The sequence below is a fragment of the Arachis ipaensis genome, chromosome B5, assembly GCF_059453495.1.
Source record: "Arachis ipaensis isolate K30076 ecotype BB chromosome B5, ASM5945349v1, whole genome shotgun sequence".
Classification (NCBI taxonomy): Eukaryota; Viridiplantae; Streptophyta; class Magnoliopsida; order Fabales; family Fabaceae; genus Arachis; species Arachis ipaensis.
This window is the reverse complement of record NC_142440.1, coordinates 8,122,767-8,150,182: the sequence shown is the minus strand read 5'-3', so window position 1 is coordinate 8,150,182 and position 27,416 is coordinate 8,122,767. Positions and strand designations below refer to the sequence as shown.

At 38.3% G+C, this 27,416-nt stretch overlaps 1 protein-coding gene, 1 non-coding gene and 1 pseudogene across 3 annotated transcripts; 1 reads left to right on the top strand and 2 right to left on the bottom strand.

Moving 5' to 3' along the window:
* Positions 1–10,163: 10,163 nt before the first annotated feature.
* LOC148563305 (uncharacterized) lies at positions 10,164–10,883 on the bottom strand. Its single transcript, XM_088486726.1, has one exon. It carries the CDS (start codon positions 10,881–10,883, stop codon positions 10,164–10,166), a length of 720 nt encoding a protein of 239 aa, XP_088342852.1.
* A 5,370-nt stretch (positions 10,884–16,253) lies between these two features.
* On the bottom strand, positions 16,254–16,361 carry LOC148563304 (small nucleolar RNA R71). The gene has a single exon (XR_015884136.1). It is a non-coding gene; the product is annotated as a small nucleolar RNA R71 (small nucleolar RNA).
* An 8,446-nt stretch (positions 16,362–24,807) lies between these two features.
* LOC107642758 (uncharacterized) lies at positions 24,808–26,554 on the top strand (annotated as a pseudogene). The gene has a single exon (XR_015883734.1). The product of XR_015883734.1 is annotated as an uncharacterized LOC107642758 (transcript).
* Positions 26,555–27,416: the final 862 nt, after the last annotated feature.

The window sequence follows — 27,416 nt, the reverse complement described above, 5'->3', positions numbered from 1 at the left end:
ATTTTAGATACGACATTCATCTGGCATGTATATTTTTTGTGTTTAATCGTGTTTTAAAAAATAAAAAATTCTTTTTCAGACACTCTTACCTAGACAAACTTACATCATGTATCAGCGTGTTCAACTTTATTCTTAACATGTATTATCAAAATGAGTTTAAAAGTAGTATATATATTATTAGTTATTAAAATAAAAAATATTTTAAATACTTTATATAATTAAAAAATATTAAAAATAATTAAAAAATTAATTTATATTTTAATATAAATAAAATACTAAAATATCATTATAATTGATCTAAAAAATACTTTATATTTTATATATGAGTGAATGAGTGATGCTAATTGCTAAGTAGCCAAAGAATAATTACAATATAAAAATGTTACGTAAAAATTTTCATTCTTTTAATAAGCAAGTGACATACACCTCCTTATCATTTATTCTCTTTATCACCCACATTTTCTTCTGGGTATTTTGAGTCATTAATGTTCTTTCCAAAATTAATTTCAATTTCTCCAAATTAAATTCCTAACATTTCTCAATCATAGTATTAGTTTATTACCCATTAAAATGTAATTTTTCTACAAAAATTATGGAGATTAAATTAAAAAATTTTAACAACTTCTGTTATATAACTCATATTTTATATATAAACTATTAAAAAATAAAAAATAAAATATAAACAAAAATTAAAAAATAAATTTTTAAAAATAATCATTAATTCATCATATTAAAATTAGTAAATAAACAAACATATGAATATTAAATAAAAATATTATAATAATTAAAATCATGACCTTTAGTGCACATATGAGATAATTTGAAAAATATAATAAGACGCATAGTTTAAAATTTGGTAATATTAATTATAAAAATTTATTAATTATAGACATCATATGTATAAAATTATGAATATTATGAGTATAAAATTATGGATGTTATTAATATGAAATTATGGATATTATGTGTATGAATTTATGAATATTATGAGTAAATTTATCAATTGAATAAATTAATTTAAGAATTTGACATTTTTTTAAATTTAATTATGATAAAATTTAAAAATATATGTTAACTTGATAGTTACTTGTGTACAGAAACTAAAAAATAATGTGTATGGATCTAATATCTAATAAACACGAATTTAATTTTTAAATGTTAGTTATATGTAATTATGGATGTTATGTATATGAACTTATGAATGTTATGCGTATGAACTTAGTTAGTACATTTACTATACTATAATTATGCATCTAAAAACACACAAAAAATCAGTTTATTATCATATCTCATCAAAGCTAGTGTGACTTTTCATATTTTTGAAAATTGGTTGACTGACAACAATCTCGTTGGGTGAGTCAGTCTGTTCAAATTCTTCGGCACCTTTTGCTATATGTATCGTATTAAGGTCGAATTCAAATGCTATATTATTTGCAATGATAAATGCGACTTCTTGTAAAATTTTTGGCTTATACACTATTGTGCTTGCAATGGTATTATTCTTGTGATTTTTGAATGAACATAATTGAATTAAGCGGAAGGTATATATTAGGATAGTTTTCATGTTTCATATTTCCATTAAGTCATGATAAATACTTTAACGGATAAGAATCAATTACAATTATTGCATGTAATTGATATTATCATTATCGTTCTTTTATTATTATTATTATTTTTATTATTATTATTATTATTATTATTATTATTATTATTATTATTATTATTGTATTCTTAAATATAAAAATTAAGTTATAAAAAAATATTAAGTATTATAAGAATGTCTAATAGTAAGGGATATGATATTATAATTAATATCATTAATAAGTAGAGTTAATAAGAATATGATAAATAAAATGATAAGAGAGTGGGATAAAAAATAAAATTATTATTAAATAATATAAATAAAGTAAATTATGAAAAATTTTGACTAATTATAACTACAAATTTTTTGTTATCAAACTTTTTTTTATATATATATATCATATTCTCGTATCTTATAAAAATTTTAAATTTATGTGCCTAGATGTTTCATATTATATCATGTCCCATATTCATATATCATAGTCTTTTTAAGTAAGTTACGTAACTAAAGAATCATAAACTATTAAAAAAATACACACTTAATGATACTTTCCCTCATAACATAGAGTAATTATTAACAATATATTGTAAGTAAGGAATAATAATTAATACCAATATCTTGGTCATTTAATTTTAAGGATATCATTTTAATGTTTTAGAATTTATATATTAAAAGTTAAAATAATATATTTTGACAGTTTTTTTATTAATTTTTTATTATTAAATATTTTCGTTGAAATATTTAGTAACTAATAGTCTAATACAATTCAGTTCAAATCTTTCATTCTTGATTCTTGACATTTATTTAGTTGGATGAGTAACATTAGTTTACATCTATATGGTAATGATATTGTTAATTATTTTTAATATGGGTAAAAGTTTTTATTATTTAATGCAAAAAATTTTTCATTTTATATAATGTAATAAAGATATATCTCATAATAATAATTTGGATAGATCAAGTGATCAATTTATTTATCCATTTAAATAAATAATAGAAAACAAAAATTTAAATCTCATATTATATATACAGCAATCTATTAACTAACAACAAACTTTTAAGTGAAACTCACACCTGCGACAAATCAATCCTTATAACTCCAATAGCAATAGCAATATAGCAATTTAATTGCAATAGAAACTTATAACTCTAATATAAATTCTTACGTATATTATGTGTAACAGCCCAGACCACCCGCTAGCACGATATTGTCCGCTTTGGCACACAAGGCCTCACGGTTTTGCCTTTGACGATAGGGATGCTAGCCGAAGTCCCCCACACTCACTCGTCAAAACGCGTCATGCTAGGGAGAGGTATCCACACCCTTATAAGGCATGCTTCGTTCCCCTCCCCAACCGATGTGGGCCTTACAATCCACCCCCCTAAGGGAGTCCAGCGCCCTCGCTGGCACATCGATCCGGGTTCTGCCTCTGATACCATCTTGTAACACCCTAACTACCAAAGCTCACGCTTCCGGCTGCGCAACTCTGATAGCTCGGACATTACGACGACTTTTATACTATTTAATATTAAAATATGATATATAGATGTACTCTTTATGAGTTGTTGTAAGTTGTATGGTATGTATGGATGTATGCTGTATAGCGAAAGTATTTGTGGGAGTGGTGTTGCAGTTTAAAGTTTCAAACAGACTCATATTTTAATATTAAATAGTATAAAAGTCGTCGTAATGTCCGAGCTATCAGAGTTGCGCAGCCGGAAGCGTGAGCTTTGGTAGTTAGGGTGTTACATTATGTTCATAGCTCCAATACATTATTATTTTAAACAAAAAATGGATCATCCTCAAATTTGTTTGTGTTCAATCTTTATTGATAAAATATTATTTTCTTATAATTTTGTTCGATGCTCAAATTTTATTTTTTTATTTATAATTTCACATATATAACTGTCATAATTATATATATATAATTTATAATTTCAAATACATAACTGTTCATACCCTGTCCCAACGCTAGGGCCCAGGATCCAAGTAAGAAGGCCAAACCCAAAGGGTTGAGCCTCACCCTGCACCAAATCAACCGCTACAAAGTCGGTTTGCACCACGACTTGCTCTAAGGAAGTCGGGAACGAGGGTTAGCTGGCAGATAAGCACTCATTTGAATGAGTAACTGCCCCTAGAATCTCTCTAACCACTTTCACGAGCCATATCTTAACTTCCCTAAGATAAAGGGACGGTTAACACCCTAGAAAGGTGGCACTACTCCAACGGTGGTTATTGGTTCACCACTATAAATACACTGACACTCCTCAGGTATCTCTAAGTTCCAATACTCTCTAGACCTGCTAACCCCTTTGCTGACTTAGGCATCAGAGTGTCTTTGCAGGTACCACCCCCCATTCACTCATACTCACAAGTCGGACGGAGGCCCCCAAGGTGCAGACCCTGACAAAGGCTTCCTCCCTCAGACGATTGGGCCAACCAGCGCCATCCAGCCCATTAATCTCCGGTTACCTACCGTAACATTGGCGCCGTTGCCGGGGACCCGAGAGATCAACCAGTGATGGCGGACGGATCCCCTGAGGAGGGTCATGTGGAAACAGATTCTGAACAAGAGAATCTGGACACCAGAAATAGTGACGCGGACCTAACCCTCCATCAGGAAACCAACGATCAACACAAAGAAGGAACCTCCGGAGTCAAAACCCCGAAGGTGAATTCCTCAGAAGGCCGTGAGTCAGAGAAGGACGGACAGTCCCATTCAACTGAGCTCATGGGGTTAGTCCATATTCACCAAAATCGTTTGGAACAGCTAGAACAGGAACGGGAGCGACAAAAGGAGATAGAAAAGCGCCTAAGAGAGGAGATGGATAGACGAAAAGAGTTAGAGGAAAAACTCTTAAAGCTAGAATCCTCCCTCAAAGGTCGGAACTCCCGTGATAGTAGAGAAGAGTCCCCCATAGGAGGGGAAGATCCTTTTAGTGAGGACATAATGAGGGCAAAAGTTCCGAGAAACTTTAGAAGCCCCGATATGGACCTCTACGACGGAACCACTGATCCAAAGCATCATCTGAGCAACTTTAAAAGTCGGATGTATCTGGCTGACGCTTCCGATGCTACGCGATGCAAAGCTTTTCCGACAACCTTGTCAAAAGCAGCGATGAAGTGGTTCGACAGCCTCCCCACGAGGTCGGTCACCAGTTTTGAAGACCTCTCAAGAAAATTCTTGATGAGGTTCTCTATCCAGAAAGACAAAGTTAAACATGCACCAAGCCTCCTGGGAATAAAACAGGAGGTCGGAGAATCCTTACGAGCCTATATGGAAAGGTTCAACAAAGCATGTTTAGAGATTCAAGACCTGCCCACCGAGGCAGTCATAATGGGGCTAGTCAATGGGCTCAGAGAAAGTCCCTTCTCACAGTCCATATCCAAAAGACATCCCATCTCTCTAAGTGATGTACAGGAAAGAGCTGAAAAGTACATCAACATGGAGGAAAATGCTAAGTTAAGAGACCTGAGTTGGCGACCTGGGCACCCTCCCTCAACAAAAGAAAGAGAGAGGGAAACCAAAAAGAAAGAAGAACTCGGTCTCGATAGACCAAGAAAATATCACTCTTATACTCCTCTAAAGGTCTCTATAGTGGACGTATACAGAGAGATTTGCAATACTGAAAGGCTACCACCCCCCAGACCCATTAAAAATAAAAAAGGGGGGAGCCGCAGCGACTACTGTGAGTACCATAAAATATATGGTCACTCCACAAACGACTGCTACGACCTTAAAAATGTGATAGAAAAGCTGGCTAGGGAAGGTCGGCTCGACAGATATCTCATAGAAAGGTCGGACAGTCATGGGAAGAGAAAGCGAGACGATATGGATAGAAGAGACCCACCACCGCAGACTCCGGAGAGACATATCCATATGATCTCAGGAGGGTTCGCGGGAGGGGGACTCACCAAATCCTCTCGCAAAAGACATCTCAAGAGAGTCTACCAGGTCGGAGGAGAGTCATCCGACCTCCCTACCATTTCATTCACAAATGAAGATGGACAAGGAATAATCCCTGGACACGATGATCCAGTGGTAATAACTATGATCCTAGCAAATGCTCATCTCCACAGAACCCTAGTAGACCAAGGAAGCTCAGCGGACATTCTTTTTAAGCCCGCTTTCGACAAACTAGGGTTGGATGAGAAAGAATTAAGAGCCTACCCCGACACCTTATATGGACTAGGTGACACGCCAATAAAGCCACTAGGGTTTTTGCCCCTCCACACCACCTTTGGAAAAGGGGAAAAATCAAAAACTCTGAGCATAGACTTCATAGTCATCGATGTAGGGTCAGCATATAATGCTTTAATTGGCAGGACTACCCTTAATCGACTCGGAGCGGTGGTATCCACCCCTCACCTTTGTATGAAATTCCCGACTTCAGCGGGGATAGCAACGGTAAGGGGAGATCAGAAATTGGCAAGGAAATGCTACAATGAAAGCCTAAACCTGAGAGAAAAAAGCTGAGAAGTTCACACAGTAGAGCTCGGAGGCGCAAGGGCTAGAGAGGAGCTGCGTCCACAACCGGGAGGAAAAACCGAGGAGATACAGGTCGGCGAAGAGGAGGGAAAAAATACTCACATAGGGGCCAACCTAGGGGAAACCCTAAAACAAGGGTTGACTAAGCTCCTAAGAGATAACTCCAATCTCTTCGCCTGGAAGGCCTCCGACATGCTTGGGATAGACCCCGAGCTCATGTCCCATAAGCTCTCGGTTTACCCGGGGTCCCGACCTGTACAACAGAGAAGACGCAAGCTCGGCCCAGAGCGAGCCCTAATAGTAGAGGAGCAAGTACAAGCGCTCCTAGAAGCCGGCTTCATTAGAGAAGTCAAGTACCCAACATGGCTAGCCAATGTAGTGCTAGTCAAAAAACAAAATGGCAAATGGAGAATGTGTGTCGACTACACCGACTTAAATAAGGCATGTCCCAAGGACCCTTATCCACTGCCAAGTATTGACACCCTAGTGGACTCCAGCTCGGGGTATCAATACTTGTCGTTCATGGACGCCTACTCGGGGTATAACCAAATCCCGATGTTTGAGCCAGACCAGGAGAAAACATCATTCATCACGCCCAGAGCTAATTTTTGCTCCGTGATCATGCCATTCGGATTGAAAAATGCAGGGGCCACATATCAGAGGCTGATGAATAAGGTGTTTGCCTCTCACCTAGGGAGCCTAATGGAAGTATACGTCGACGATATGCTGGTAAAGACCAAGAAAGAAGCCGACCTCTTGTCTGACCTCTCACAAGTCTTTGACACCATAAGGTTGGGCGGGATGAGACTAAATCCTGCAAAGTGTGCCTTCGCGGTAGAGGCAGGAAAATTCCTAGGGTTTATGCTAATACAAAGAGGGATTGAAGCTAATCCCGACAAGTGTAGAGCTATCCTAGAGATGAAAAGCCCGACTTGTTTAAGAGAGGTCCAGCAGTTGAATGGCCGACTTGCAGCCCTTTCCAGATTTTTGGCAGGATCGGCGCTAAAATCCCTCCCACTGTTCTCTTTATTGAGAAAGGGATGTCAGTTTGAATGGACTCCTGAATGCGAGGAGGCGTTCCAGGAGTTCAAAAGATTCTTAAGCCAACCTCCTATTTTGACCCGACCTATAGCTGGGGAAGACCTCGTCCTATACTTATCTGTAGCAGACAAGGCCGTCTCATCGGCCCTGATCAGAGAAGACGAGGTTGGACAACACCCAGTATATTTCATCAGTAAAGTTCTACAAGGCCCTGAGCTAAGGTACCACAAACTGGAGAAGTTTGCCTACTCCTTAGTAGTGGCCTCACGAAGACTACGGCCTTACTTTCAAGCTCACACAATAAGAGTCCGCACGAACCAACCCATGAAGCAAATCCTCCAAAAGACGGATGTTGCAGGGAGAATGGTTCAATGGGCAATAGAGCTCTCCGAGTTCGACCTGAAGTATGAAGCTCGGACGGCGATTAAAGCCCAGTGCCTCACCGACTTCATCGCAGAATACGCAGGAAACCAAGAGGAAAAACCAACTACATGGGAACTCTATGTAGATGGATCCTCGAACAAAACAGGAAGCGGTGCAGGCATAATATTGGTGGATGAAAGGGGAACCCAGATAGAAGTTTTCCTCAAATTTGAATTCCCAGCTTCAAATAATCAGGCAGAATATGAAGCTCTGATTGCTGGATTGAAGCTGGCGGAAGAAGTCGGTGCTACAAAAGTGATGATATACAGCGACTCGCAAGTGGTGACCTCCCAGATAAGTGGAGAGTATCAGGCGAAGGACCAAAATATGAAAAAGTACTTGGAAAAAACTCTGGAACATCTTGGGCGCTTTATAGAAACCGAGGTCAAACATATAACTCGGGATCTAAATAGCAGAGCAGACGCCCTATCCAAGTTAGCAAGTACCAAACCAGGAGGGAATAACAGAAGCCTGATCCAGGAAACTCTCCAGAAACCCTCCGTTGTAAAAGAAAAAGACAAACAAGAGGTCCTTGAGGTAGTCGGATTAAACCTCGGATGGATGAACCCCTTGGTCGAATACATGAAATTCGACATCCTCCCCAAGGAGGAAAAGGAGGCTAAGAAGATCCGAAGGGAAGCACAACATTACACTTTGGTGAGAAATATCCTCTATAGAAGGGGGATATCAACACCATTATTAAAATGTGTACCGACCTCAAGAACCACCGAAGTGTTAGAAGAAATCCACAGTGGGATCTGCGGAAATCACCTCGGAGCGAGATCACTAGCCAGGAAAGTAATCCGAGCAGGATTCTACTGGCCGACCTTACAGAAAGATGCCACAGAATTTGTGAAAAAATACTAACCATGCCAGATGCATGCAAATTTCCATGTGGCCCCGCCAGAGGAGCTCATCAGTATCACTTCTCCATGGCCTTTTGCAAAGTGGGGAATGAATTTGTTAGGTCCTTTTCCCCAGGCGCCAGGACAAGTCAGATACCTGATTGTGGGAATAGATTACTTCACAAAGTGGATAGAAGCAGAGCCATTGGCCACCATAACCGCTCAAAGAAGTCGGAGGTTCCTCTACAAAAATATCATCACAAGGTATGGGATACCTCATTCCATTACTACAGATAATGGAACCCAGTTCACCGACTCTACCTTTAGAAGCCTAGTAGCCAGTATGAAAATCAAACACCAGTTCACCTCGGTGGAGCACCCGCAAGCCAATGGGCAAGCCGAGGCGGCCAACAAAGTCATACTAGCAGGGCTAAAGAAGAGATTACAAGATGCAAAAGGAGCTTGGGCCGAAGAGCTCCCCCAAGTGCTATGGGTCTACAGGACGATACCCCAATCCGCCACTGGAGAAACTCCCTTCCGACTAGTTTATGGGGTAGAAGCCATGATCCCAATAGAAATCAGCGAGCAAAGCCCAAGAGTGATCCTCCATGACGAGATCGGGAATATACAGGGGCACAAAGAGGAGCTCGACTTGCTCCCCGAAGTCCGAGAAGAAGCCCAGATAAGAGAAGCAGCATTGAAGCAAAGGATGGCTACAAGATACAACAAAAAAGTCATCCGAAGAACATTCACCCTAAGCGACTTGGTCCTGATCAGAAATGACATTGGAGTCAACAAATCAGGAGAAGGAAAGCTCGCTGCAAATTGGAAGGGACCATACAAAATCAATGAGATCTTAGGAAAAGGCTATTATAAAGTGACCGACCTGGACGGCACCGAGTTACCAAGGTCGTGGCATGCTTGTAATATGAAAAGGTACTATAGCTAAAAGTGAACTCTACTCCCTGATGTACTCTTTTCCCAACTTCATGATTTTTTTTCCCAGAACCAAAGGGTTTTTTCTGAAGAAGGGTTTTTAACGAGGCATCATAGTAGGGGCTAAGGGAAATAGACTGTCAAAAACCCTTAGTAGCAATGAAGTACCCCCCCACCCCCCCAATTAATAAAGATCTTTTCATCTTACAAATATCTCTTATAAATTCCTTTTTTATTGTTTTCTATTCCTTTCTACGAAACGTGCCAACTTAAGCTTGACAAAACGTAAAAATCCCATGACCGACCTAGATGGTCGTCAGGATGAAACGACGAGGTACAAGTCGGCGTAAAGAGGTTATACAAGTTGATCATAATAAACTCGAAAACATCCCGACTTATAAGTCGGAATGAGAAACCGAGTAAAACAGAAATGAATCACGAAAATAGCCTAAGTCATAAAAACTCAATAAAACGAAATTGAGTACTAGGAATAACCAAAAAGAGATAGGAAAAAAACCTAAGAAAAGATTAAAAGGCTGCCCTAAAGATCCTTAAAATAAAAAGGTTCAGAAAGGCAGACAAAGCCAAAGAAAAAGGTTTTTCCAGAAAAGATCAAAGGGAAGCTCGAAATCAGAGAAGCATGAACGCATAAGGTAACTTAGACCCTTAGTCAAAAAAGGGTATTTTCCGAAACTCAAAACCCTTATCCAAAAAATGGTACTTATAAATATTTTGTTTACGGCCTTAAAAGGCCAAAAGAAATTATTCAATCACCACCAACACAAACAAAGAAAGAGTTTAAAAAAGGGGGGACCCACAGGCCGGGCCCCCATATAGCCAACAAAATTATTTTTTAGGAAGGAGAGTAGCCGGATCACCATCACCAGAGCCAGGAGGAACACCACCAGGGCCGGGAAGAGAGGCATCCATAGGAGATGAAGAGGAAGTCGGAGGAACTGTGGAGGAACTCGGGGCATCCTTAGGGCGAGGAGGAGACTCTATAATCCTTTGCCCCCGAGTCTTCAAATCTGACTCGGAAATAATCTCGGGGACAGGGGGATCCACAATGGTACCATCGATGACAACCTTATCAGGATCTAAAGGAGAGAGGTCCAAGTCAGGAGCAATGACTCCGACCTGCTCCTTAAAGATCCTCCAAGCCTCCTCAGCGCCATCAGCAATAGAGTCCTCCAACTCGGCGTATGCCTTCCGAGAATTCAGCAGATCATTTTTCACAGACACAAGATCATTAAACAAACTTTGATAGCTATCCTGTGCTGTCTTCCTCAAACCGACCTCCATGTGGCATTGGGCTTGCAACTTTCTCTCCCTCTCCCGGAGGTTATCTCTCTCCTCCCTCAGCTTGGCGACTTCCTCCTTCAACTTTCCCTCATGCTCCTGATATATGAGAAGCCTTCCTTCCAGCTCTTCGACCCTTGAGGTTATCCCTAAAGAGCTGAGAGGAGCCTTCTCGAAAATATCTAAGAGTTTGCCACAAACCCCCGCCGCCTTAAGGCTCTCCTCAACCAGAGTGGTAAGGTGGCGCCGAACAGAAACATCATCCATGCTTATACGAACATTGGGATAGATGTTCTTTCGGATGAATGCAAGAGCATCCGCCTTCACCTCACCAGAAGAGCCAGACTCTAAGGTCTTGCGCTTCTTATTCTCTGGCTCAGGAGAAGGTCGAGCAGAGGGGGGCGGCTGAGAGAAAGTTGAAGAAGAAATTACAATGGGCTGAGAGGGAGTCCCAACGTTCCGAGGAGGAGGAGGAGGAGAGATAACCGCCCTTGGCGCCACCAGTCCTGGCACGAGATCTTGCTTTAGCCTCCTGGACCCTTTGGTAAGACTCCTGAGCGTTTGCCTTTGCCATCTCTGAAAGGACAATAACAGATAGATCAGACAAGTCGAAAAAGTCAGTCAGACAAGTCGAAAATCTAACAAACAAATAAAAGCTACCTAGCTGTGCCTGGACAAAGGTCGGAGACCCCTGGAGAAACTTTTTTGTGTCCAAGTATGGGGCCCTCCCCCACACTTCTCGGAGGAACCCCACAATGGCTGCTTCTACCTCATCCAGGTCATCCAGACCATATTTCTCGCAGGGGGAGGCCTCCAGCCAGTATAAAGGAAATCGGGGAGAAGAATTATCATCCAGAAAAAAGGGATGGTGACCCTCTACGGCTTGAACTTTGAAAAAATAATTTTTAAAGTCATGAAAGGATTCATCAAAAAGGGTAAAAACTCTCCGACCCTGTATGGCTCGGAAAGACGCCCATTGTTGCTTATTGTTTAGCCCACTGAAGGGTTTGGTCATGTGGAAGAGATAGAAAAAAATCTTCAAAGAAGTCGGAAACTCCAAAGCCTGGCTAATAAATTGGTAAATTTTCAAAAAATCCCAAGAATTGGGGTGAAGCTGGGTAGGGGCAACTCGGCAGTGATGCAAAACAGATATCTCAAAGTTTGAAAAAGGAAGGAAAACACCCAAACGGGTGATCATGCACTCATACATAAAGAAAAAATGAGGGGCCGCCTCATTGACTCTCCCAAAGCAAACCCGGTCTTCAGAACCCGGGACTACCAATTCATACTTCGGCTCGTCATCCTCAGAAGTACAAATTCTGTGGTGAGTGCGAAGGTTGGTGATAAACTCAGTATCGACCGAGGGTTCCTCCCCTAGGACCGTGACATCAACCCATTGAGAAAGGATATCTACGGAAGCCATTTCTTTTTCTTAAAAAGGTAGCAAAAAACCTACAAGGGAAAAAGAAAAGGAAAATCAAAAACACGGTCTCTGATGAGCGGATAATTTATACGCTTTTTGGCATTGTTTTTAGCATGTTTTTAGTAGGATCTAGTTACTTTTAGGGATGTTTTCATTAGTTTTTATGTTAAATTCACATTTCTGGACTTTACTATGAGTTTGTGTGTTTTTCTGTGATTTCAGGTATTTTCTGGCTGAAATTGAGGGAATTGAGCAAAAATCAGATTCAGAGGTTGAAGAAGGACTGCTGATGCTGTTGGATTCTGACCTCCCTGCACTCAAAGTGGATTTTCTGGAGCTACAGAACTCGAAATGGCGCGCTTCCAATTGCGTTGGAAAGTAGACATCTAGGGCTTTCCAGAAATATACAATAGTCCATACTTTGGCCAAGAATAGACGACGTAAATTGGCGTTCAACGCCAGCCTTCTGCCCAAATCTGGCGTCCAGCGCCAGAAAAGGATCCAAAACTAGAGTTGAACGCCCAAACTGGCACAGAAACTGGCGTTCAACTCCACAAATGGCCTCTGCACGTGCAACACTCAGGCTCAGTCCAAACACACACCAAGTGGGCCCCGGAAGTGGATTTATGCATCAATTACTTACTCATGTAAACCCTAGTAGCTAGTTTATTATAAATAGGACCTCTTACTATTGTATTAGGCATCTTTGGATTACCTTATGATCCTTTGATCACGTTTTAGGGGGCTGGCCATCTCGGCCATGCCTGGACCTTCACTTATGTATTTTCATACGGTAGAGTTTCTACACTCCATAGATTAAGGTGTGGAGCTCTGCTGTTCTTCAAAGATTAATGCAAAGTACTACTGTTTTCTATTCAATTCTTCTTATTTCGCTTCTAAGATATCCATTCGCACCCAAGAACGTGATGAAGGTGATGATTATGTGTGACGCTCATCATCTTTCTCCCTTATGAACGCGTGCCTGACAAACACTTCTGTTCTACATGAATTAAGCTAGAATGAATATCTCTTAGATCTCCTAACCAGAATCTTCGTGGCGTAAGCTAGAATGATGGCGGCATTCAAGAGAATCCGGAAGGTCTAAACCTTGTCTGTGGTATTCTGAGTAGGATTCTATGATTGAATGACTGTGACGAGCTTCAAACTCGCGAGTGCTGGGCGTTAGTGACAGACGCAAAAGGAGGGTGAATCCTATTCCAGCATGATCGAGAACCGACAGATGAATAGCCGTGCCGTGACAGGGTGCGTGAGCATATTATTCACTGAGAGGAGGGGATGTAGCCACTGACAACGGTGATGCCCTTGCGTAAAGCCAGCCATGGAAAGGAGTAAGACTGATTGGATGAAGATAGCAAGAAAGCAGAGGTTCAGAGGAACGAAAAGCATCTCCATTCGCTTATCTGAAATTCCTACCTATGATTTACATAAGTATTTCTACTCCTATTTTATTATATTAAATTCGAAAACGCCATTATCACTTTATATTTGCCTGACTGAGATTTACAAGGTGACCATAGCTTGCTTCATACCAACAATCTCCGTGGGATTTGACCCTTACTCACGTAAGGTATTACTTGGACGACCCAGTGCACTTGCTGGTTAGTTGTATCGAAGTTGTGACAATTATGAATTAAGATCAAAACACCAAGTTTTTGGAGCCATTACCAGGGATTGTTCGAGCCTGGACATCACAATTTCGTGCACCAAGTTTTTGGCGCCGTTGCCGGGGATTGTTTGAGTTTGGACAACTGACGGTTCATCTTGTTGCTCAGATTGGGTAACTTTCTTTTTGTTCTCTTTTCAAAAAAATTTTTCAAAAATATTTTCAAAAATCTCTCATCTGTTTTCGAAAAAATTATAAAAATGTTTTCAAAAATTTTATTCAAAATTTTTAAGAATGAATTCTAGTGTTTCATGAAGCATGTGAAGCCTGGCTGGCTGTAAAGCCATGTCTAAATTCTTTTGGACTAAGGCTTCCAAACCATCAGAGGTAAGTTACATACTTGATAAATGATGAGCAGCAATTTGTTATCAAGAGCAATATACTCTGGTGTTAAATGCTGAAGCTTGGCTGGCCATTGGCCATGTCCAGTGTTTTGGACCGGAGCTTTCATTGAAAGCTTGGCTGGCTAGTGAGCCATGTCTAATTCCTGGACTGAAGCTTTAGACTAACATGGCAAGATTCCTGGAATTCATATTAAAAATTTTGGAATCCTTATTTTCCCTTTTCAATAAATTTTCGAAAAAAATAAAAAAAAAATTAGAAAATCATAAAAATCAAAAATATTTTTTGTATTTCTTGTTTGAGTCTTGAGTCATATCATAAGTTTGGTGTCACTTGCATATGCATCTTACATTTTTCGAAAATTCATGCATTCATGGTGTTCTTCATGATCTTCAAGTTGTTCTTGGTAAGTCTTCTTGTTTGATCTTGATGATTTTTTGTTTTGTGTCTTTTCATGTTTATCATATGCATTCTTGAATTCTTAGTGCGTAAGCATTAAAGAATTCTAAGTTTGGTGTCTTGCATGTTTTCTTTGCATTAAAAATTTTTCAAAATTATGTCTATGATGTTCATCTTGACATTCAAAGTGTTCTTGGTGTTCATCTTGACATTCATAGCATTCTTGCATGCATCACATATTTTGATCTAAAAATTTCATGCATTGCATTTTTTTTGTGTTTTTCTCTCTCATCATAAAAATTCAAAAATCAAAAAAATATCTTTCCCTTTTTCTCTCATCAAATTCGAAAATTTGGATTGACTTTTTCAAAAATTTTTAAAATCAAGTTGTTTCTCATGAGTCAAATCAAATTTTCAATTTGAAAATCTTATCTTTTTCAAAATCTTTTTCAAAAGTCAAATCTTTTTCAAAATTCTTAGTTATTTTCGAAAATTCCAAAAATATTTTTCAAAAATCTTTTTCTTATTTTTATACTAAATTTTCGAAAATAACATAATCAATTAATGTTTTGATTCAAAAATTTGAAGTTTGTTACTTGCTTGTTAAGAAAGATTCAAACTTTAAGTTCTAGAATCATATCTTGTGATTTCTTATGAATCAAGTCATTAATTGAGATTTTAAAAATCAAATCTTTTTCAAAAACTAATTTCTATCATATCTTTTCAAAAATATCTTCTTATCTTATCTTTTTCAAAAATATCTTTTCAAAATATCTTTTCTAACTTCCTAACTTCTTATCTTTTCAAAATTTGTTTCAACTAACTAACTAACTTTTTGTTTGTTTCTTAACTTTTTCAAAACTACCTAACTAACTCTCTCTCTCTAATTTTCGAAAATATCTTCCCTCTTTTTCAAAAATTTCTTTTTAATTAACTAATTATTTTTATTTTTTATTTTTAATTTCAAAAATTTTCGAAAAAAAATACTAACAATTTTCAAAAACCATTTTCAAAAATCACTAACTCTTTTTCAAAATAATTTTCGAAAATTATCCTTCCCCCATCCTATTCTATTTATTTATTCATATCCTAACATCTCATCTCACATCTCTTCCATCCGTACAGTTGTGTTTCTTCCTTTACATCACATTCTTTGTCTCCCCCTCTTTTCTTCCACTCACAAAGGGATCCCTATACTGTGGTATAAAGGATCTCTATTATTATTATTATTTTTCTGTGCTTTCTTCTTTGTCATATGAGCAGGAGCAAGGATAAGAGCATTCTTGTGGAAGCAGATCCAGAACCTGAAAGGACTCTGAAGAGAAAATTAAGAGAAGCTAAAATACAACAATCCAGAGATAACCTTTCAGAAATTTTCGAACAGGAAAAGGAGATGGCAGCCGAAAATAATAATAATGTAAGGAAGATGCTTGGTGACTTTACTGCACCTAATTCCAATTTACATGGAAGAAGCATCTCCATTCCTGCCATTGGAGCAAACAACTTTGAGCTGAAACCTCAATTAGTTTCTCTGATGCAGCAGAACTGCAAGTGTCATGGACTTCCATCTGAAGATCCTTTTCAGTTCTTAACTAAATTCTTGCAGATATGTGATACTGTTAAGACTAATGGAGTAGATCCTGAAGTCTACAGGCTCATGCTTTTCCCTTTTGCTGTAAGAGACAGAGCTAGATTATGGTTGGATTCTCAACCCAAAGACAGCCTGAACTCTTGGGATAAGCTGGTCACGGCTTTCTTAGCCAAGTACTTTCCTCCTCAAAAGTTGAGCAAGCTTAGAGCTGATGTTCAAACCTTCAGACAGAAAGAAGGTGAATCCCTCTATGAAGCTTGGGAAAGATACAAACAGTTGACCAAAAAGTGTCCTTCTGACATGCTTTCAGAATGGACCATCCTGGATATATTCTATGATGGTTTATCTGAGCTATCAAAGATGTCACTGGACACTTCTGCAGGTGGATCCATTCACCTAAAGAAAATGCCTGCAGAAGCTCAAGAACTCATTGACATGGTTGCTAATAACCAGTTCATGTACACTTCTGAAAGGAATCCTGTGAAAAATGGGACGCCTATAAAGAAGGGAGTTCTTGAGATTGATACTCTGAAAGCCATATTGGCTCAGAATAAAACATTAACTCAGCAAGTCAATATGATCTCTCAGAGTCTGCATGGAATGCAAGCTGCATCCAACAGTACTCAAGAGGCTTCTTCTGAAGAAGAAGCCTATGATCCTGAGAACCCTGCAATAGCAGAGGTAAATTACTTAGGTGAACCTTATGGAAACACCTATAACTCAACATGGAGAAATCATCCAAATTTCTCATGGAAGGATCAAAAGCCCCAACAAGGCTTTAATAATGGTGGAAGAAACAGGTTTAGCAATAGCAAGCCTTTTCCATCATCAACTCAGCAACAGACAGAGAACTCTGAACAAAATGCTTCTAATTTAGCAAATCTAGTCTCTGATCTATCTAAGGCCACTGTAAGTTTCATGAATGAAACAAGGTCTTCCATTAGAAATCTGGAAGCACAAGTGGGCCAGCTGAGTAAAAGGATCACTGAAATCCCTCCTAGTACTCTCCCAAGCAATACAGAAGAGAACCCAAAAGGAGAGTGCAAGGCCATTGACATAAGCGCCATGGCCGAACCTGTGAGGAGAGGAGAGGACGTGAATCCCAAGGAGGAAGACCTCCTGGGACGTCCAGTGGTCAATAAGGAGCTTCCCTCTGAGGAACCAAAGGACTCTGAGGCTCATCTAGAGACCATAGAGATTCCATTGAACCTCCTTATGCCCTTCATGAGCTCGGCTGAGTATTCCTCTTCTGAAGAGAATGAGGATGTTACTGAAGAGCAAACTGCCAAGTTTCTTGGTGCAATCATGAAGCTGAATGCCAAATTATTTTTATTATTTTTCATGTTTTCTTAGGTTCATGATCATGTGGAGTCACAAAATAAATATAAAAATTGAAAACGGAATCAAAAACAGCAGAAGAAAAATCACACCCTGGAGGAGCATCTGTCTGGCGTTCAGCGCCAGAACAGAGCATGGTTCTGGCGCTGAACGCCCAAAATGGGCAGCTTCTGGGCGCTGAACGCCAGAACAGGCATGGTTCTGGCGTTCAACGCCAGAAATGGCACACAATTGGGCGTTGAACGCCCAAAATGGCCACCAACCTGGCGCTGAACGCCCAGAGTTGGGTACAAAGGCATTTTTACATGCCTAATGGGTGCAGGGATGTAAATGCCTTGACACCTCAGGATCTGTAGACCCCACAGGATCCACTCAGGATCTGTGGACCCCACAGAATCATCTCAGGATCTGTGGACCCCACAGGATCCCCACCTACCTCCACTCACTTCTTCTCACCACTCTCTATTCACACAACCCCATAAACACTCTTCCCTAAAAACCCCTCACCAATCACCTCAATCTCTCTTCCCCACTAAACCTTCACCACTCACATCCATCTCCTCTTCCCCATAAACCTACCTCATAAACTCCACCTACCTTCAAAATTCAAAACCAATTTCCCACCCAAACCCACCCATATGGCCGAAACTTAACCCCCCTCCCTTCCCTATATAAAGCCCTCCATTCTTCATCAAATTCACACAACACACCCCTCTACACTCTCCTTGGCCGAAACCACATCTCCCTCTCCCTCTCCATATTTCTTCTTCTTCTCCTTCTATTCTTTTGTTTATTGCTCGAGGGCGAGCAATATTCTAAGTTTGGTGTGGTAAAAGCATAGCTTTTTTGTTTTTCCATTACCATTGATGGCATCTAAGACCGGAGAATCCTCTAGAAGAGGGAAAGGGAAGACAAGAGCTTCCACATCCGAGTCATGGGAGATGGAAATGTTCATCTCCAAAGCCCATCAAGACCACTTCTATGATGTTGTGGCCAAGAAGAAGGTGATCCCTGAGGTCCCTTTCAAACTCAAAAGAAATGAGTATCCAGAGATCCGACATGAAATTCAAAGAAGAGGTTGGGAAGTTCTAACAAATCCCATCCAACAAGTCGGCATCCTAATGGTTCAAGAGTTCTATGCCAATGCATGGATCACCAAGAACCATGATCAAAGTAAGAACCCGGATCCAAAGAACTATGTTACAATGGTTCGGGGGAAATACTTAGATTTTAGTCCGGAGAATGTGAGGTTGGCGTTCAATCTGCCATACATGGAAGAGAACGCACGCCCCTACACAAGGAGAGTCAACTTTGATCAAAGGTTGGACCAAGTCCTTATGGACATATGTGTAGAAGGAGCTCAATGGAAGATTGACTCCAAAGGCAAGCCGGTTCAACTAAGAAGATTGGACCTCAAGCCTGTAGCTAGAGGATGGTTGGAGTTCATTCAATGCTCAATCATTCCCACTAGCAACCGGTCTGAAGTTACTATAGACCGGGCCATCATGATCCATAGCATCATGATTGGAGAAGAGGTGGAAGTTCATGAGATTATACCTCAAGAACTCTACAAGGTGGCTGACAAGTCCTCCACCATGGCAAGGTTAGCCTTTCCTCACCTCATTTGCCACCTATGCAATTCAGCTGGGATTGACATAGAGGGAGATATCCTCATTAAAGAGGACAAGCCCATCACTAAGAAAAAGATGGAGCAAGCAAGAGAGCCCAGTCATGGAGCTCAGGAGGCGCAAGAAGCTCATTTCCATGAGATCCCTGAGATGCCTCAAATGCACTTTCCTCCACAAAATTATTGGGAGCAGATCAACACCTCCCTAGGAGAATTGAGTTCCAATATGGGACAACTAAGGGTGGAACATCAAGAGCACTCCATCATGCTTCATGAAATAAGAGAAGATCAAAAAACAATGAGGGAGGAGCAACAAAGACAAGGAAGAGACATAGAGGAGCTCAAGGACATCATTGGTTCCTCAAGAAGGAAACGCCACCATCACTAAGGTGGATTCATTCCTTGTTCTTCTTTCTTCTGTTTTTCGTTTTCTATGTGCCTATCTATGTTTGTGCCTTCATTACATGATCATTAGTAGTTAGTAACTTTGTCTTAAAGATATGAATGTCCTATGAATCCATCACCTCTCTTAAATGAAAAATGTTTTAATTCAAAAGAACAAGAAGTACATGAGTTTCGAATTTATCCTTGAACTTAGCTTAATTATATTGATGTGGTGACAATGCTTCTTGTTTTCTGAATAAATGCTTGAACAGTGCATATGTCTTTTGAAGTTGTTGTTTAAGAATGTTAAATATGTTGGCTCTTGAAAGAATGATGACTAGGAGACATGTTATTTGATAATCTGAAAAATCATAAAAATGATTCTTGAAGCAAGAAAAAGCAGCAAAGAACAAAGCTTGCAGAAAAAAAAAATAGGCGAAAAAAAATAGAAAGAAAAAGAAAAAGAAAAAGCAAGCAGAAAAAGCCAAAAGCTCTTAAAACCAAGAGGCAAGAGCAAAAAGCCAATAACCCTTAAAACCAAAAGGCAAGGGCAAATAAAAAGGATCCCAAGGCTTTGAGCATCAGTGGATAGGAGGGCCTAAAGGAATAAAATCCTGGTCTAAGCGGCTAAACCAAGCTGTCCCTAACCATGTGCTTGTGGCGTGTAGGTGTCAAGTGAAAACTTGAGACTGAGCGGTTAAAGTCAAGGTCCAGAGCAAAAAAAAGAGTGTGCTTAAGAACCCTGGACACCTCCAATTGGGGACTTTAGCAAAGCTGAGTCACAATCTAAAAAGGTTCACCCAATTGTGTGTCTGTGGCATTTATGTATCCGGTGGTAATACTGGAAAACAAAGTGCTTAGGGCCACGGCCAAGACTCATAAAGAAGCTGTGTTCAAGAATCATCATACTGAACTAGGAGAGTCAATAACACTATTCGAAATCTGAAGTTCCTATAGATGCCAATCATTCTGAACCTCAATGGATAAAGTGAGATGCCAAAACTATTCAAGAGGCAAAAAGTTATAAGTCCCGCTCATATGATTGCAGCTATGTTTCATTGATAGTTTGGAATTTATAGTATATTCTCTTCTTTTTATCCTATTTGATTTTCAGTTGCTTGGGGACAAGCAACAATTTAAGTTTGGTGTTTTGATGAGCGGATAATTTATACGCTTTTTGGCATTGTTTTTAGCATGTTTTTAGTAGGATCTAGTTACCTTTAGGGATGTTTTCATTAGTTTTTATGTTAAATTCACATTTCTGGACTTTACTATGAGTTTGTGTGTTTTTCTGTGATTTCAGGTATTTTCTGGCTGAAATTGAGGGAATTGAGCAAAAATCATATTCAGAGGTTGAAGAAGGACTGCTGATACTGTTGGATTCTGACCTCCCTGCACTCAAAGTGGATTTTCTGGAGCTACAGAACTCGAAATGGCGCGCTTCCAATTGCGTTGGAAAGTAGACATACAGGGCTTTCCAGCAATATATAATAGTCCATACTTTGGCCAAGAATAGATGACGTAAACTGGCGTTCAACGCCAGCCTTCTGCCCAAATCTGGCGTCCAGCGCCAGAAAAGGATCCAAAACCAGAGTTGAACGCCCAAACTGGCACAGAAACTGGCGTTCAACTCCACAAATGGCCTCTGCACGTGCAACACTCAGGCTCAGCCCAAACACACACCAAGTGGGCCCCGGAAGTGGATTTATGCATCAATTACTTACTCATGTAAACCCTAGTAGCTAGTTTATTATAAATAGGACCTCTTACTATTGTATTAGGCATCTTTAGATTACCTTATGATCCTTTGATCACGTTTTAGGGGGCTGGCCATCTCGGTCATGCCTGGACCTTCACTTATGTATTTTCATACGGCAGAGTTTCTACACTCCATAGATTAAGGTGTGGAGCTCTGCTGTTCTTCAAAGATTAATGCAAAGTACTACTGTTTTCTATTCAATTCTTCTTATTTCGCTTCTAAGATATCCATTCGCATCCAAGAACGTGATGAAGGTGATGATTATGTGTGACGCTCATCATCCTTCTCCCTTATGAACGCGTGCCTGACAAACACTTCTGTTCTACATGAATTAAGCTAGAATGAATATCTCTTAGATCTCCTAACCAGAATCTTCGTGGCGTAAGCTAGAATGATGGCGGCATTCAAGAGAATCCGGAAGGTCTAAACCTTGTCTGTGGTATTCTGAGTAGGATTCTATGATTGAATGACTGTGACGAGCTTCAAACTCGCGAGTGCTGGGCGTTAGTGACAGACGCAAAAGGAGGGTGAATCCTATTCCAGCATGATCGAGAACCGACAGATGAATAGCCGTGCCGTGACAGGGTGCGTGAGCATATTATTCACTGAGAGGAGGGGATGTAGCCACTGACAACGGTGATGCCCTTGCGTAAAGCCAGCCATGGAAAGGAGTAAGACTGATTGGATGAAGATAGCAAGAAAGCAGAGGTTCAGAGGAACGAAAAGCATCTCCATTCGCTTATCTGAAATTCCTACCTATGATTTACATAAGTATTTCTACTCCTATTTTATTATATTAAATTCGAAAACGCCATTATCACTTTATATTTGCCTGACTGAGATTTACAAGGTGACCATAGCTTGCTTCATACCAACAATCTCCGTGGGATTCGACCCTTACTCACGTAAGGTATTACTTGGACGACCCAGTGCACTTGCTGGTTAGTTGTATCGAAGTTGTGACAATTATGAATTAAGATCAAAGCACCAAGTTTTTGGAGCCATTACCAGGGATTGTTCGAGCCTGGACATCACAATTTCGTGCACCAGTCTCTAAAGGAGGAAGTACAGAACTGAAGTCTACAAACCAACCTATCTACAAAATGAAGGCATGCAAATAGAAAAGCACGTTACAAAAAGAACTAACCTTTATCCGAAAATGAGGGTTGAAGGAAACGAAAAGCCTTCGAAGATACAAGAACACAGCATGAACGAATGAAAGGGAAAATTTGAAAAATCGCAGAAACGAAACAATGAAAGAGAGGGAAAGTATTTATAAGTACGTTAGGGGCACGATGGTAAAAGCGGAGCAGTCATTAATGAGAGTGCACCGTTACCAAGGCCATCAATCCCTATGCACATCCCTAACGGACGTGACGCTTGATTAGACGTAACTGTCAGAACCAAAAGGTCACGAAAAGTCACGTCGGTTTTAAACCATCACGTCGGTCCTCCAACAAGTCGACCACAATTCCGAGTAGAATACTCGAACCCAAATCTTAAAGAGAAATTGGGCTCGAGTAGGGGCACTGTTCATACCCTGGCCCAACGCTAGGGCCCAGGATCCAAGTAAGAAGGCCCAACCCAAAGGGTTGAGCCTCACCCTGCACCAAATCAACCGCTACAAAGTCGGTTTGCACCACGACTTGCTCTAAGGAAGTCGGGAACGAGGGTTAGCTGGCAGATAAGCACTCATTTGAATGAGTAACTGCCCCTAGAATCTCTCTAACCACTTCCACGAGCCATATCTTAACTTCCCTAAGATAAAGGGATGGTTAACACCCTAGAAAGGTGGCACTACTCCAACGGTGGTTATTGGTTCACCACTATAAATACACTGACACTCCTCAGGTATCTCTAAGTTCCAATACTCTCTAGACCTGCTAACCCCTTTGCTGACTTAGGCATCAGAGTGTTTTTGCAGGTACCACCCCCCATTCACTCATACTCACAAGTCGGACAGAGGCCCCCAAGGTGCAGACCCTGACAAAGGCTTCCTCCCTCAGACGATTGGGCCAACCAGCGCCATCCAGCCCATTAATCTCCGGTTACCTACCATAACAATAACATTCATAATTTTATATTTTAATTATAGTTATTATAAAAAGTTATTCTATCCTATATTATTTTATTCTATATTATTTTAATTATAATTATTATAAAAAATTATTTTATTTATAATTTTATATAAAATAAATTTTAGAAATATTTAATATTATTTAAAATATTTATTTTTCTAATAGTTGTACGCTCCTAAAACACTCATGCATAGGTAGAGAAAAATAAAAAATATTAAAATAAAATCATACTTAATACACCAGAAAACAAAATCTCAAAGTAACTAAAAATTAAGTTATTCATGAATACTTTGGCTCTAAAATTTATATTTATAAATGGTATATGAAACACTTTATATATAATATTTATGGAGATATAAAAAAAATAATTATAATTATTAAAAAGATATGATATAGAATATTATAATTATTGACAAATCTTATCATAATTAATTATTGAATGTTACTAAATATAATAATTTAAAATTGATATTTAAAAAAAAACATAAAAAACATAAAAAAGAAATAAATATACTCACATTAGAATGCATCACAATAGTATTTTTGATGTCAAAATATAATCTGTTCTAAAATAATATAATGATAACGATGATATAATGATGATAAGTAACTTGAAATATTAATGCACAAATTCTAATTTTAATTATAAATATTATCTTTTGCATAATCATGTATTAATATCTATGTTTCTTCTATAGTATTTGTTACTGATATTATATAATATATTAACACATGTAAAGTATTATGTAAAATACATATTTAAAGTATTTTTTATATACATTTAGTATTATAGATAAAAAATATTATTTTCATTTAAGATTTAATTTTAATGTATTGATAGTTTGAACTTATATCAAAATTATATGGTATACTATCATAGTAACATTTTTTACACTTATTTACTTGGATATATTTAAATCTGATAAAAAAAATTTATAAATGATAAAAAATAAAATTAAAAATAAAAAAATTAAATATTATATATCTATTTTTAACATAATCTATGAGGTTTAAATATAATTAGCATTTGGACTGATAAAATGGAAATTAAACATGATGGATGTAATTTGTTATAAATAAATATGTAAAAGATAATCTCACTGCAAGAAAAAAAATGAATAAGACTACTCATTATACAATTAAAATAATAAAAATAAGGTTGGATTCATAAAAGATTAATAAAATTATATTTATACCTTAAAAAGTATTAATTTTCATAAAAAAATATTTTATTATTATTATTATTATTACTTTATGAAATAATTAAGAAAAAAATAAAAAACAAAAATAAAATATTTTGATTATAAAATTTACACTCATAAATAATAAATAAAATACTTTTTATATTATTTATAAAGATAATAAAAAATATTATAATTATTAAAAATATATAATATAGAATATTATGACTATTGACAAATTTTATTATAATTAATTATTAATATTAATATATATAATAATTTAAAATTGATAGTTTTTAAAAATAAGGAGCAGAAAAGAGAGAGAAGCATAATCAGTTAATCACATTGGAACCTATCGGTCATTATGATTTAACTTTCCAGCTAGAAATATAATTTTATTTTTCTTTAAAAAAAAGTATACTTTTTCCTATATATACAATTAGTCTGTGACGAAACATTAATTATAAATATATTTACATTTTGTGACAAATAGCAATTGATCATTGTTGATCACTGCTAGCTAGCAGTGCATTATACATACACCGTATACATTAAGATATGACAAGTGTTAAAGTGATTTCAACAAGCACAATCCATGTAGCAAACAAGGATTCAACGGTGGAGGAGGAGATTCAGTTAACTCCATGGGATCTCCAATTCCTCCTATTTGATCCCATTCAAAAAGGTCTTCTCTTCCGTAACAACCCCATCACTACTCCACCAATCATAATCCAACACCTCAAACATTCCCTTTCCTCCACCCTTTCTTTCTTCCCACTCCTCGCGGGCCGCCTTTCCGTTACGGAACACGATGACAACACTTCCTCCGTTTCCGTTATTTGCAACAACTCCGGAGCGCTGTTTGTCCATGCCGTTGCGGATAAATACTCCGTTAATGATATCGTTAGTTCCGTTTACACTCCACGCTTTGTGCACTCTTTGTTCCCGCTCAACAGGGTTAGAAACCACGAAGGAATAACCAAGCCGTTGTTGGCGGTTCAAGTCACCGAGCTCAACGACGGTTTCTTCGTTGGGTGCGCCATGAACCACGTTGTTGGAGACGGAACTTCCTTTTGGCATTTCATGAACTCTTGGGCCGAGATCTCACGTGGTTCGGAAGAATTGTCCAAGCCTCCCCTGCTTGAACGCTGGTTCCTTGACAGCTCCGCCTCTGCCATACGCGTTCCTTTGACGAAGGAGAAGATGATACAAAGTGGTTACGACGGTTTCGTCCCAGAACCTCAATGCGAGAGGGTTTTCCATTTCAGTAAAGACAAGATCGCTGAACTCAAGGCAAAAGCCAACGCAGAAATTGAAGGCGAAAGCAAAAACAAAATATCTTCGCTGCAAGCGCTTTTGACTCACCTGTGGAGATCCGTGGTTGGGAGCCAGGGTCTTGAGCCCGAAGAAGAAGTGAATTACAGCTTGACGATGGGGGGCAGGGGGAGAATGAAGAGTCCGGCAGTGGCGGAAAACTATTTTGGGAATGCGGTGCAGGTTGGAATAGTGCGCATGAAGGTTAAAGAGCTTCTAGAAGGAGGGCTTGGAAAGGGTGCGTTGGAGATGAACAAGATAGTTGGTTTGCACACGGAGGAGAAGATGAAGAGCTACTATAGGGGTTGGGCGGAGAACCCTAGGCTTCTGACGATGCGAAGTTTGGGGGGAAACAATACTTTAGTGACAAGCAGTTCGCCGAGGTTTGATGTTTATGGGAATGATTTTGGGTGGGGGAAACCGGTGGCAGTGAGGAGCGGAGCCGGGAACAAGATCCCTGGCACCATAACGGTTTATGCTGGGGCGGAAGATGGTGTTGACTTTGAAGTTTGTCTTTCATATGAGATATTGGAGGCTATGGGTAATTACCCTGACTTCATGGACGCCTTCTCCGATCCGCCACCTAATAATAACAAACTTTTTCTACCAAATTAGAGTCCTTTTGTTATGTTTAAGTGTTTAACTTAGCTTGTCACTCGCCACCACCTGGTTGTTGATGAATAAAGTGTAAGGTCGTGAGTAATATCTAGATGTTTTACTGTTTTCCTATTCCGTATTGAATATTGATCACTGGTGAGTGATGAGACCACATCAGATTGGATTAAAGTAATTGGAGTAATTACTTATTATTTCATCACCACTCATTACCGATTGCGTTTCTCTCCGTCCAATAATATCTTATCGTGTTTATTTGTCTTAAGAGAAAAATTCTAAACGTCCTTGGTAATTACTGGAAAAGATAACAAAATTCCCAATAATTTTTTTTTCGGTTTGTAATTTTTGTTTTTGTGAAATTAGTTAGCCTCATTATTAATATTTTTTTTAGATTAATAAAACATGCTTATATAATATGTTAAATTACTAATTTATTCATTAAGTATCAACTGGGATTGATAGATTATTTTTTTGGTTAAGAATCTCGTTTGTCTGCTTTCTTTCGTTTTTTCTCATTCCCAAAGTTCATTTCATACGATGCAGACAAAATAATGTTTAATGCTAGCTAGCGAAGCAAAGCCTAACATTAGGTGACAAAACGCACTAAACTTAATAAATAAAAAAAGATATGGGACGTGTTGATCTGTCGATCCAATTTAATTTTCTTTTAAAACAATGAGTAATTCTACAGATTATATATATAAGTTAAAAATTAATTTTTTATCATAAAAAAAGATTTCAAGCATATTTTCTGCTTTATTTTTGTTATTTTTATCATTTATTTTATTTTGCCATCTCATATATATGATTCAAATTGTATAACTTAATTAATTTTTTAAGTTATAGCTAATGCATTATAGTTCAAATGGCATAATTTCTCCATACTCGTCTAAAAAGTTGTAGGTTTGAGTCTCTTTATTTTTAGTAAAAAAAGTAAATATTTTTTAAAATATTTTTTTTATCACAAAATTCTATTTATATTTTTTTATTGTATCTTATTGTAAATATTATTGTTTTAAAATTATTTAGTAACAAAAAATAAAGTTAAAATTGTTATATTTTTTT

Bases quoted from the DNA above. Each gene is read 5' to 3' on its own strand.
- LOC148563305 (XM_088486726.1), bottom strand. From the start codon at position 10,883: ATGGATGATGTTTCTGTTCGGCGCCACCTTACCACTCTGGTTGAGGAG.